The 13,676-nt window shown below is 51.1% G+C and overlaps 1 protein-coding gene across 7 annotated transcripts in view; it reads left to right on the top strand.

Moving 5' to 3' along the window:
• The window catches only part of CCDC13 (coiled-coil domain containing 13), a 51,192-nt gene that overhangs the window by 36,279 nt on the left and 1,237 nt on the right, over window positions 1-13,676 (top strand). For 4 of the 7 annotated variants that reach the window (XM_033131994.1, XM_033131995.1, XM_033131992.1 and 1 more), the window contains exons 14-16: window positions 5,368-5,522; window positions 8,382-8,496; window positions 9,077-13,665. In XM_033131994.1, the coding sequence (XP_032987885.1) occupies window positions 5,368-5,522; window positions 8,382-8,496; window positions 9,077-9,236 (430 nt within the window). In that variant the 3' untranslated portion in view covers window positions 9,237-13,665. Of the gene's footprint in view, window positions 1-5,367; window positions 5,523-8,381; window positions 8,497-9,076; window positions 13,668-13,676 lie in introns of those variants that run through there. The other 3 variants (XR_004425438.1, XR_004425439.1, XM_033131996.1) reach the window with 2 other exon arrangements.

Genomic DNA, 13,676 nt, shown 5'->3' on the forward strand with positions numbered 1-13,676 from the left:
TGCTATCAGTTGGCTAGTGTTACTTTGTAGGTGTGTGCCTTCTCTCTGACTGCTTTTTCAGATATTCTCATCTTTGTTATTTTGAAGTTTGTGTCTAGGTACTTTATTTTATCTTCCTTATTTAGGAATTCGTGTTTTTCAATCTGAGGACTTTCATCCACATATTGCCTTTCCCCATTGTCCCGATTCTTTTCATCTAAAATTCCTAGTAAACATACGTTAGACCTTTTTATTCTTTCCTCCACTCTTAAACTTTCTTAATATTTTGGGCTAATTACTGGGTGATTTCTTTAGACCTATCTTCCGGCTCACTCAATCTCTCTTCAGTTGCACTTCATCCGTCCATGAAGCCCATTTTAATAACAGTATTTTTCATTTCTAGCCATTCTTTTTTGTGTAAAACCTCCCGTTCTCTTTCTTTTCTTTCTTTTTTTTAAATTTAAGTTTATTGGGGTGAAAATTGTTAGTCAAGTTACACAGATTTCAGGTGTACAATTCTGTAATACATGATCTATATATCACATTGTGTGCTCACCATGCAGTCAGTTCTCTTTCCATCACCTGTATTTTCCTGATCTCTTTCTTGTAGCACTTGTTCTTTCATTAAGATTTCTTGCCTTTCTCTTTTTACTAATTTTAAACTGACTTAGTCCCTTTCAAGTTGCTCTATCATCTTCATTACTCGGGGTCCTAAGTAACATCTGTTGACTTCTCCTCCTGGTGAATTATCTCCCCACGTGGTTTGTAGTTTTGTGTTGTTTTTGTGAGCTTATCTTCAGTGTATTTTTTTCTTGCGGGTGTTCTTAGGTTATGCAAGTGCTCCTACAGAATGGTTCTGCTTTTGTTTCCATGGAGCTTTGGGGGTTTCAGTGGTTACTGATCGGTACTTTATGCTAATTTATTGGTTTGGGATTTCCTGAACACGTGAGTGCTGGCCTTGTGTTCAGTTTCCTCAGGATTGGTGCTTTTCCCCCCGTGAGGCCCTGCTAGACTGCAAGCTTCTTTACCACTTCTCTGGCTTATAGATGGATACTGTCTGAGTCCTCTTATCAGAAACACAGCCCTCTCCTGAGGCTTCCAGAATTATGCAGAGAGCTCACTTGTAGCTTGCTACCTTATATGACCCCAAGTGTATGTCTTCTGCTCTCATGCTGGCATTAAAACCCCTGCCTCATGCTTCTGGAAGTTTTATTAGTTTTCCTATTACAAATGTATACTTAACTTAGTACGAAAAACTTCCTTTTACAACCTCCAGTTCCCCATTCTTCATCAAAAAGAACTGTTAGAACTTCCAAACTGTTTCCTTTGTACATCCAAAAATATGTGTATATACGCGTATGTACATACATATATCATTAAAAGGTGTACTCACACTAAATGCATCTTTACATTTCTGTGGGATTACATCGGTATCATAAATCTCTAATCGTGGAATCACTGAATCCAAGAACATGCACATTTAAAATGTTCACAAATAATGGCAAATTTCCCCTTTAAAATGAATCAGCTTACATGCCCACCAATGATGTGAATGACCCAGCACCCCCCAAACCCCCCTATACTAAGTTTCACCACTCTTTAACAGTTTTACCAAACTAATACAGGAACACTAATATCTCGTAGTTATTTTCATCTGCTTTGCGATAACCAAAAGTGGGATGAGTATATTTTTCACATGTTTATGGCCTTTTACATGTTCTTTTTTGTTAAATACTTATTTATATTATTGCACATTTTTTAGTGAGTTATTTCTACATTTTTCTTTACATGTGTAAGGAGCTATTTACAAAGTATGTATATAGTATTATGTACATAATGTAAAATATTGAGTATGTTTGCCTTCATAAAGACTTTGTATCATTTGTATTAAATTAATTCCTGGGTAGGGGGACCTCCTTATCTGAATATGCTCTATCAGCATCCCAACAGTCCTCATGAAAGCAAAATTTTTAACATCAAAACATTCCATAATAACTTCACTGCTTAATATTTGTCACTTCACCTCCATTGGGTCCATTTGGTCAAATTCTCAAAATAGAATGAAAATCAATTACCAAGTAGGCAAATTTTTAAAAAATATTTGGAATTTCATGCAGTTGATGCACGTGGTGTTGGAAAGCTGTTAGAATCACACTGGAAGCCATTGAAAAACGAAGATCTAGCTGCATTCATTAGCCCCGTGTCGTGCGGGGCGTCCGGCGGGGTCTCTGGTCCCACTCCCCACACAAAAACGCAGGATATGGCTAGGCCAAAAAGGAATACCCACGGAGCCATAGGTAGGGGAGTCACACCACTATAGTCTCGCTGGCGGCTGGGTTGGAGACACAGGAAACAGGAGCAACACAATTCTCAACCCTCACTGCGCCGCCTGCAGGCTCAGCCACCATCTTCTTGCTAGCTCCCCCCTTTTCCTGCTAGCCTAGCCACGGCAGTTATATTCATGGCTAATGGCTCACTGGTTACAGCTGACGGCCAACTAGCCACAGCTGATGGCCATTTGATCACAGTCGATGGCCATTTACTACCTGAGCCAGCACCTTTCTATGTGAGGCCAAGAGCCTGGAAACTGCTTTTTGGGGCTCTGTCCCCACACCCCGTTAATGATTGAAAAAGAAAAAAAAATGGTGAGAATGAGGAGTGTCGAAAGAGAATCAGAGTATCAATGCATCTGCGAGGTCTTGAGTAGAAATGGAAATCTGCAGCGGCAGGCAGAGCAGCTCCAGACCGGGCCGCCAGTGATGGAGTGAGAAGGAGCCGGTTTTGCGTGTTTGGAGGAAAAGCTATAGGGCCTGCTTGATGCACTGGAAGCCGAAAGCAGCGAGGAAGAAAGAAAAGGCAAGAGTGACTCCCAGGTTTTGGGGCCAAGCTACTGCATGAGTGAGGGTGACATTTATCAAGATGAGGAAGGCACATTTTGGGGAGAAGGGGAGACATCCAGTTTGATCATTCTTGAATTTTGTGGGAATTCATCAAGTGCTTTAGCATTTTATATGCTGTGTGCTGTTAGTTTCTTTTATGATTTCCCCATCGCAAATGGAATACACATTTAAACAAAACACAAGCTTTGCTGAAATACATAGCAGAAAAATGAAAGCCTGTCTCTCAGTTAACTAGTCAGTATCCGCGGCATAGTCCTCTCTTTTAGTTAATTGGCTAGTTAATTACATTAGCTTTAGTATTTATTTGTTTTAAAATTTTTTAACTTGTTAGAAATTTTTAAATTAGATCATATATTATGCACAATCTCCTGCTACTTGTTTCACTTAGTAATATATCACAGACATCCTCTTCATGTCAGTACGTATTCTTTTTATGGATACAGAGTCTTTTATTCTGTTACTCCACTATGATTTATTTACCAAGTATTTCCATAAGGGTGTTGTATTACATGTATTCTTGTGGCACTTGCTTTTTTTCACCAGTCCCATGATATGGAGATCCATCCGTGTTTGTATGTATAGATAGCTCTGCCTCACTCTTTTTCGTTGCTAGCACAGTGCTGTCCAGTAGAATTTTCTGTGATGATGAGATGATCTGTATCCACGCTGGGTGATGCCGTAGCCAGTAGCCACATGTGGCTTTTGGGCACTTCAGATGTGGCTAGAGCGACTGAGAACCCGAATTTTTTATTTTATTTCCTTTCCATTCATTTTAATTTAAAAAGCTACTCAGTGGACACGAGGATGGCAGCCACTGTGCTGGACAGCACAACTCGATCACATTCTATCATGTTCCCGGGCAGGACTACGTTACCACTTACTTCGTCTTTTCCCTGTTGCTGGACCTTTCGGTTGAGTCTGTTTGCTTCTGCAAATAAAGTTTCAAGGAACATACTTGAACAAGTTGTGTTAGTGCTGTTGACTGTGTCAGTATACAGTTTTGTGTTAGTAGTTGTTAGTGTTCAGAAATGTCACCATTCAGTGCCTTCTTAACTCTTCGCCAATACGGAAAGACCACTTCCGCCAACACTGAATTTCCAGGAGGCCCCTCTGATTTGCATGTGTGTATGTAACCTTTGCCTGGGTTAAATTGCAGGGAGTCCTGGCCTTGTAGCGGAGTCTTTAGTATCACAGAAGTCTCCAATGCCATACTTGACCACAGGAACGAGCTTAGCCCCAGACCCCAGCGAGATTCAACAAGTCCTTCATGTGAAATAGCCAAATAACAGGGTCTTCAAAGTCCATGAATTCATGACAGGCATATAGAAAATAATGATAATAAATAATAAAACAGAGAGCATTAATTAACTTCGAGAAAAGCAAACAAGAAAGAAAGGAAATGTAACCCTTACATTTCAATGTCAGCCCTGTGGTAGCCAGGATTGTCGCCCATGCCTGTTTTTGCTGTTGTGCCTGTGAATGTTTTATGTTCTATGGCTAAAGGGACTTGGCAGACGTCATTATCCTTATGGACCCTAAAATAGGAAGATGATCCTGGATTGCCAGGTGGGCCCAATCTAATCCCTTGAGCCCTTCAAAGCAGAGAAATTTCTCCAGCTGGGGTCAGTCAGTGAGAGGCTGCAGAAGTCACAGAGATTCAAGCGTGATAAGGATATCTGGCTGGCTTTGAAGATGGAAGGGGCCAAGTGGCCTCTAAAAGATGATAATGATCCAGCCAGTAACTAGTGGGAAATAGGGACCTCAGTCTTTCCATTGGAACTGAATTCTTCCAACAACCTGAATGAGGTTGGAAATGGATTCTCCCCCCAGAACCTCCAGGTAAGAGCCCAGGTCAGCCAGCACCTTGATTCTGGCATTTGGAACCTGGAGCAGAGAGACCAACAGAACCTGCTGAACCTCTGACTTACAGAACACTGTGAGATAATAAATTTCTGTCGTCTTAAGCTATTTACATCTGTGGTGATTTGTTACAGCAGCTGTAGCTAACTAATACACCACCTAGTGTTAATCCAGCCAAAAAATGATAATATAACCACATTGGGACGTGGAGAAGCGATTCTATTTGGTAGGGGAAAGTACTGAAATAAAACTAAATTCTCATATTGCATGGCAGGAAGTCAAAAGATTATATTTAAACCTTTTTAAAAAAATTGCAGCATACGCATCTGTGGAAATAAGGCAGTAAATAGTCTCAGAGGCAGCTAACAGTGTTAGAAGTGGTTGCTTCTGGCAAGCAGGCATTGGGCGTGAGAAAGAGTGGGGAGAATGTAGATTTTTTTCATTTTAAGCCTTGGAGAGAACCATAGGGTTTTTAAACGCATGTTCCTATGCTATTGAAATAAAAATAGAGAACAAGTCCCACCACCCCAGGATACAAGGAGCACACCTCTTTGAGAGCCTGAGCAGGTGGGGTGGGGGCTGCCCTGCCTGCCAGGGAAGATGGCAGCCCCTCCTCTCTGATCACCAGGATGGAGGACAGCAACAGCAAGCTTCTGGAATCAGAGAGAAAGCTGCAGGAGGAGCGGCAACGCACCGTGGTGCTGGAGCAACACCTGCAGAAGATGCGCCTGGAGCCAGGCAGGACATCAGCCTCTCAGAGAGCAGCTTCCAGGAGCAAAACAGGTAGGGGCTGCACCAGGGGCCCCAGTGGCTGATGGGACGGTGAAGCCTTGTGCTAATGCAGGAGCTAGTCTGCAGTGCTGTTCAGCCCCATGGGGAGAACGTGGGAAGCAGAGGCTCTGCCTGCCCCCTGCTACTAAGTGTCCCCTTCCCCTGGCCTCCTAGCCAGAACCAGGAGCCCCAGGGCACCATCGGCCCAGGTGGCCCTGGCCCACCTCACCTGGGAGTCCTTAGCATAAGGTGGTAGGGCCCTGGCTGAATGCCATTAGCCACCACCCCCACCCCAGCCCTCAACCCTCTGTCCTGAGCTGACTTTGTTCAAAGTTAGTCTTCTAGGGTGGCCAGTGCAGCCATGGCTGACCAGGAAAGGAGTCCCTCCCTGCTGCCTGCAGCAGTCGTAAGCTGGGATGCTTGGGGACTCGGGCTCCTCTGTCTTGTGCTCCACCATCCTCCACACCCCCAGCCTCCATCTCATGGTCTAAGGTGGCTGCGCCAGCCTCCCCACCGGCCGCAGGAAAGGGAGAGGGAAGAGGACAACCTGCTGCTTGCCTTTTAAGGGAAGGACCCTGAGGTTGCTTGTGTCACTTCTGCTTTCATCCCCTTGGCCAGATCCCATCATCTGACCACACCCAGCTGTAGAGGGAGGTTTCATTGTCCTAAACTATAAAGTCTATTGCTCTAACACAGTGGTTCTCAAGGCACAGTCCCCAGATCAGCAGCGTTAGCATCCTGTGGGACTGGGCAAGCTGGGGGTACAGGATGCCAGAGCCAGGAGCTTTCTGGGGTGACCACTCCCAGGGAGGAAGCATCTCCAGTGTGGAGGGGCTGGGCCTGCCTCCCTGACACCCCCATGCCAACCCCCTCAGACTCTGGCGTCCAGGTGCTGCCCCACTGCCCTGCCTCTCAGCACCCCTCCCTCCGCGAGCCAAGGACACTCAGACTTTTGTTTTCAGCCCAGATGAGATCAGAATGTTTCAGGAGGATGTTCCAGAAAAGAGACAAAGGGAAAGCTATGCCCATCTGTCTTCTCTCAGCAGCAGGGCCCAGGGCTCCAGGGGCCTCCAGGCATTGCTGAGAGGCCAGGCTGAGGCAGGTCCTCGGGCACCGGTCCCCTAGGGACGTGGTGTCTCCAGGCCTTGGGTTCCCCTCCTGCTGAGCAGCCAGGCTCCCAGCCGGGAGGGCGAAGCCACGGTAGGGAAAACCACGTCGATCCTGCCTGACAGTGAGGGACAACGGCCTGGAAGTGTCCAGGTGGCCTCTGCTACCTGCTCTGGGGAGCATAGCACACTCCCAATCTGTAATCCCAGGAGACCCGATTCTGGAATTTGGTCCCTCATGGCAGCTCCACTCCAGTGGGAAAGATGGACAATAAACAAATAAACCAGAAAAAGACGTGATAGGGTGGATGGAGGGAGGAGCTAAGTCTAAAGCAGAGGAAGAGGATAGGAGGTCTGAGAGAGCAGCTGTTTCCCATGGGGTGACCAGTGAAGACCTCACTGACAAGTTGACATCTGAGCAGAGATGGTAGAAGTGGGGGATGAGGCACACACACACAGGTATACCTGAGGGAAGAGCAAGTGCAAAGGCACTGCGCTGGGAGCTTGACTGGAGGCCGGGAGGCGTAGCAAGGAGGCAGTGAGGCTGGAGCACAGTGAAGGGAGGGGAATATGAGGTGCTGAGGAGGTGGTCCAGTCACAGGGTCTTGAGGGCCAAGTGTGCATTCACTCAGGCCGCAGAAAGTTCTAGAGGCAAGAACTATTATCCTCATTTTACAGATGAGGAAACCAGCTCAGAGAGGTTGATGGTTTACCTGAGGCCACACAGCAGGGGTGAAAGCGGCGTCTGCTGATGCCTCGTGATTTCCCCTGGGCCACACCACCTCTGAGGGTCTTTTTGAGCACAGAGGTTTTCTGATGCTCTGATCGAGCCCAAGCTGCCCACAAGATGGGCTTTGATTTCTTTTTCTGAGCATCCTGTGGTCCTGGCCCCAGCCATCGTGGATCCCCTGTATGTATGTGTCATGCAGGGCGTCAGGCGGGGTCTCTGGTCCCGCTCCCCACATATGAACGCAGGACGTGGGGAGGCCAAAAGGAACACCCATGGAGCCATAGATAAGGGAGTCACACCACTATAGTCTCGCTGGCGGCTGGGTTGGAGACACAGGAAGCAGGAGCCACACGATCCGCAACCTGCCATCCACTTCTCTCTGCCAAACAACCTCACTTGCTAACTGCAATCTGCCCTTGCTAGCTCAGCCACCATCTTCTTGCTAGCCCCCATTTGCTGCTAGCATAGCCACGGCAGTTATATTAGTGGCCAATGGCTCACTGGTTACAGCTGACGGCCAACTAGCCACAGCTGATGGCCATCCGATAACAGTTGATGGCCGTTTACTACCTGAGCCAGCCCCTTTCCACGTGAGGCCGAGAGCCTGGAAACCGCACTCCTGGCTCTGTCCCCACAGTATGTCTGGGATAGAAACTAAAGGGAGGGGTGCCCAGTGGTACAAGGGTATCGGATGAAGTGACAGCCAAGACTCAGGCTCAACCTGCAGGCCAGACCTCACCGAGGCCCAGCTACCTTCCAGAAACTTGTAAAGTACAAAGATGGAGAAAGTAACGAGAGGAACCACCTTGGTACAAAGTCAGGGCTATATCAGAGGCCAAAGCCAGGGTTCCGGGGAATGCAGAGCAGGCATCAGGGAGGGCTTCCAGAGGGAGGCAGCCCTTGCTCTGCACCTCGAAGGAGGTATAATATTTCAACAAGTGGAAAAGCAGGAAGTGGGCAGTTGGGGGAGGAAAAGGAGCGTGTTAACACAAGGCCATGGTCCCATCACAGAAAGTGGCTGCTACTGCCCCACAGGTCTGCCCGCCTCTAACACCAGGCACAACCCAAATGGGAGCGAGAGGAAGGACCCATCTTTCACGCAGCTCTCCAACGTGCCCATGGAATCCCAGATGGAGGAGCTGACCACCAGGTGCTCCCTGCCCCATCTTCCTGCATATGGCAGTGTCTGGGAGGAGGTGCTTTGATAAGCAGAAGGATCAGGTTCCTCCCCTTTGCCTTCTGTTTGCCCAAAAGCCTGGTCCTGCTGGGTCCTGGGTTGTGGGCCTGCAATGTCGCGACTGACCATCAGGGGACAGAGGGACCCAGCCGTGACCCTGATGATCCCAAAGGTCCAAGAGAAGTTTGATTAACCATGGGTTGCTGAACTCACTTTTCTCACTAAGTTAAGCTTTTCAAGGTCAAATGCAATGATGGGGAAAGAAGGAGGGGGAATCTCTACAAATTAGTACCATCCCTGAGGCAGCCAACATTTTGAGGAGCTACCAGATGCCAGGCCCAGGGCTGAGGGCGGGCCTAGAGAGGAATCTCACAGTATTCCCCCAAGGGTCTGTGGGAGGAGGGGACAGATCAGAGCGAACCCTGAGCCTGGAGAGCAGCCAGGTCCCTCTGCGCACACACACAGACACACAGACACACACACACACACACACACACACGTGCGTGCGTATGCCCACTCAGGCTGCACTGAGCCCTCTCTCCATGTGGTCCAGGCTGGCCATCCAGGTGGAGGAGAATGACATGCTGAAGGCTGCCCTGGGCAGTGCCTTGCGGGGAAAGGAGGAGGACTTCCGTATGTACCACGAGACCCTGGGCCAGGTGAAAGGGGTCTTCCTGAAAGCCCTGCGGCAGCAGAAGGCAGAGAAGCACTAGGATGGCAGTCCTGTGTCACCCTAGCCAGACGGGGCAGCCTCCAGCCCTGAAAAGACAAGGTTTGATCTGAGGACTCCACCTGCTCCCAGAAGCCAGCTCCGCATCCTTCTCCTGGAAGAGGCAACTCAAGGGGCACAGAGCCAACATGTCAGGCCAGGAGGGCAAAGGAGAAGCCCAGCTGGAGCCCTGGAGGAGCCTCTGGGCAGGCGTGGCTGCGACAGGGAAGAGGTTTAGCAGCCTGCTGTGCATCAGCGAGGGCTCTGGGACGAGCCGCTGTGGGCCGATGCTGTGCCCGGGGACATTATCCTTGTCCTAGGGCCCAGCTGGGGGTCCCACACGGCTTCATTTGTACAGGAGAGGAGAGCCTTCGTGCCCCAGCTGGGAGCATCCCCCAGGCCACCCAGCCCCACCCTGCCCCCTCACCCGGGCGTCCCCCTCCCCCTGCCCCTCCACGGCTCCACCTGTGGCCATCCCCACCCTCCCAGACTTGCGGGCACCACACTCCCTCCTCGGGGCCCTTCCTTAGACGCAGACCCTTGGACTTGTAATAATAATGATTATTTTCATAATCGCCGCAGCTCCCATTGAGTGAGCATCCACTGTGGGAACCAGACCCCCATCCAGTCCTCTAGCAAGCCAGCAGATTGTCACCTTTTTTTTACAGGTGAGGAAACTGAGGCTGACCGAAAGAAGCTATGCTAACATTTAACCTTGGCCTGCCTGACTCCAAAAGCCAGGTCCTCCAATTGAGCAGATTCACCAGGGCAAGTGTGCCCACCCCATTGCTGGGCAGCTCCGTCCCCAGCCAGCTGATCTGAGAGGCACCTCCATTTGCTTCCAAAGGCTGCAGCTGGTGGCAGAGGGCAGAGGTGGGGCTGGGCTGGAGCTTTGGGCAGGAAGATGCTGAGCCAGCGAGCCCAGGAGCAGTCACCATGCACTTCCCTCACCACAGCACAGGGGTGAGCTGGGAGGGCTGTCCCCAGTCCCCACCCCAGACACCCTGGCCACACCTGTGCACACCTAGGTCCACACTCAAATGCAGATGCACACAGATACCCAGACTTGGGAGCACACAACCCTACGTGTGCACATGCTGACCCACAGACAGTGCCAACTCCACACTCAGCCCCTCCACAGGCCTGTGCTCACACGGGTATGTGTGTGTGCACATACCGTCCACACATGAAGACCAGTCCTGTGTCACTGCTGCAGTGACTCACAAGTGTGGGTGCACATGTTGTGAAAACACCCCTCCCCAGGGAAGCCAGCTGGGTCTCCTGGGACTCCGTCTGCTCAGGCCCTTCCTCAGACACAGAGCGGTGGAGGGACTGTGCGCTGGACCCCCAGGCAGGGAACCCCCAGCCTGCATGCGATGACACAGGCGTAGTGTAGTGAAGGCTGTCGGGACAAAGCATGGTTCTGATGGGGTCCGAAGGGTCCCTGGGAAGGAAGAGCTTTTCTCTGATTCCTCGTGCAGGGAAATGGCCAGGCAGAGCGAGACAATGAGAGGGTCTGTGCTGGGCGGGGGCGGTGTGACAGCGAGGAGTGCGCCCGATGCAGAGTCCTAACACCAGGCGGAGTAGTGGGCACCCTCACCTGCAGGCTCTGGGGAGCCCCCGAGGGTGATCTGAGTGTGTGGGTGTGCAGGCGCTGGCCCTCAGTGGAGTCCCTAGGAGGGCGACGCAGGCATAGGACTAGCCATCCTTCCTGAGGGATGGACAGAGCCACAGGGGTCAGTCACCTTAGGGAAGGGCAGGATGGCATGACTCATATCCTGACCACTCCAGGGTAGTTTTGCTGCCTTTCCAGGCCCAGGGCTGGGTCTGAGAGACGAGGGGCATCCAGTCAGTGGGTCTGAACAGGTGGGGATGCCTGGGGCAGATCTCTTTCCCCACTTACCAACTGTGTGGCCCTGGGCAAGTTACTTAACCTCCCTGAGCCTCCATGTCTTCATCTGTAAAATGGGGACAATAACAGAACCCTCCCTCCAGGGCTGCTATCGGTGTCAAAGAATAACTCAAAGGCATTTAGCTTATTAGTAACTTGCTGTTTACTTCTGTACAAGGGACATGTACCAATAGATTGATTTCGGTGCACAGAGATAAAGACAGAATTTATGTAAAAGAGAAAGACGGGAAAGTGCAGTCAGGCATAGTAAATCTAGTTTGTACATTTTTGGGGTAAACTGATTAGCTGGCATCTTGCAGAGATCGGTCTGGGCATTCAGTCCTTGCTTAGGCCCAAGGTGGGTATAAAGACAACGGTTACAATTTACAAATTATACGGGCAACCTTGAGAGCTTTGCTGTGGAGCTGTGGGCCGGGGTCCCTGTTGCATCTGCTGGCACCTGCCATCAGCACCCCAGCTTAGTTAAGCCAGGTCTGCTCCATTCGCCCATCAGAATCCCTCTTCAGGAGCCACTGACTTAAAAAGTGTCAAGTGCTGGAGCAGGAGCTGGCACATAGTAGGCACTCAATAAATGTTAGCCCCAGTATCACCTCTATTAATTCAACAAGTACTGATGGAACAGCTCTTCTGCCTCAGGCACGGGGGTGCCGGGTGAGGCAGACACGTCCCTGAGCTCCAGGGAGTCCCAGGCCAGCATCCACTCCGCTGGCCGGCCATCAGGGTCAGTGAGTGCTGACCGTATGCCAGCCAGGCTCTCCGGGCTTGTGGGGGGGTCCCAGCTAAATCTAACTTGCTGCTGCTCTTGGGGAGTTCCTGGTCCAGTCAGGGAGTCCTGGGAAACGGGGTCACGATGGAGCAGTAGGGTACAGTGGAGCGGGGTGTCAGGGGGAGACAGAATGTGGCACCTCAGGGCCTCCCACCTTCTCTGCTTCGGCTCCCAGGCTCATTGCCCAGATCTAGTAGGGGAGGGGCTGTCCTATGTCCCTGAGGTGTGAGTGGCGGAGTGTGGAAGGGGAAGGTCCTGGAGAGCCTGGGAGCAGGATTTTTAAGGGAAGGAGGGGTTGTCAAAGGGTCCAAGGACAGGGCGCTGAAGGCTCTAACTTAGGTGGGCCAGGTGGGGAGTGGAGCAGCCTGGTCTGTCCAGGTTAGTGCCCACGGCCCCTCCGGAGCAGCACCGTCTGTCCCTGAGACCCTAAGGATGACCTCCCCAGCCTTCAGGCAACTGGGCAGCAGGTGGGCTGGACTTGCTTTTCACAGATGAGAACACCCTGCCCAGAGCCACAGGAGGTGGGGGAGGGGCCAGGACAATCAAAGAGGCCTCACGTGAGGACTCACTCTCCCTGGCGGCTCCCCAGGCAGGTGCCGGGGCCTGGGAGCTCAGGTTCCCACACTGACAGGTGAGACCTGGTTGAGCCATGGGTGTGGCTTGGCCACTGAACCCGTTGGGGCCTCTGGGCACCACAGCTGAGCTGGATAAGGCTGCAGCCTGGCTCAGGCTGATTCAAGCCCCAAACACATTCCACTGCCCTGCACCCCTCCTCTGGGCCCCCACATCCAGTGTCTAGAGCAAGACTCTCCTTTCGCAGCCACCCACTGCCACCCCACAAGGAAGCCTCTGCCTGCCCAGCACCTCTCCACACGCCATCTCTCCTGTAGTCCCTGCCCCGTTACATAGACACACAGTGCACACATCACACACATACACACACACAACACGTGCCATAGACAACATACAACACAACCCCCCACACACACAGCCAACACAAAACACAATTATATACACACAAACATAGGATACTTTCCCCACATTTTTATTTTGAACAACAAAAATAAAAATTAAGAGATGAAAAGGATATCTGCCCACCATGTCTTTCCCAGCAGCTCTTGCGGCATTTGGGTAGAGACCCCAGGTTCCTGTGCTGGTCTTACCCCAGTCAGCTTCCTGCCCCTCGTTTTGTGGGCTGGCCACAGCAGGCACTCCTCCCCGCACCCCTCACACGGGGTGGAGTTGCCCTCCATCATCCAGCCCCAGGTCGAAGGGACCTCCCTAGCCCTCCACCCCTCCTGCCATCCAAGGTCCCCACAGACACCACGGTGAAGGGGTCACCCAGTGAACGTCTCCTGCTGTGTGTGAGTCCTGCCTCTCTGGGTCTCTGGAATGAGGGGGTTCCTGCCTCTCTAGCAGCCTCTCTTTAGGAGCAAATCAGTGAGCTGAGCCCTTGTTATGGAGCGAGTTGCCAAGCCCCGCAAGAACCCAATACTGGGCCGCAATCTGCCCATTTATAGGTGAGGAGCTGAGGTGCAGAGAAGTGGTCACATGAGCAAGGTGCAGCTCAGGTTCAAGTGAGTCGGCTTGACCTGCGCTCTGAACTACGGAGCCAAACCACACCGTGGGCTTCCCTGAGCCATTCTTTTGGAGCCTCATGAGGGCACCAGCTGGATGGCCGGCCCAGGCTGGTCGTAGCCAGCACCCGGTGTGGGTGAGCTGGGTTCTCACCCCTGCAGGGCCATCAGCTGAGCCAACTACTTAAC

The sequence above is a fragment of the Rhinolophus ferrumequinum genome, chromosome 17 (assembly GCF_004115265.2).
Source record: "Rhinolophus ferrumequinum isolate MPI-CBG mRhiFer1 chromosome 17, mRhiFer1_v1.p, whole genome shotgun sequence".
NCBI lineage: Eukaryota > Metazoa > Chordata > Mammalia > Chiroptera > Rhinolophidae > Rhinolophus > Rhinolophus ferrumequinum.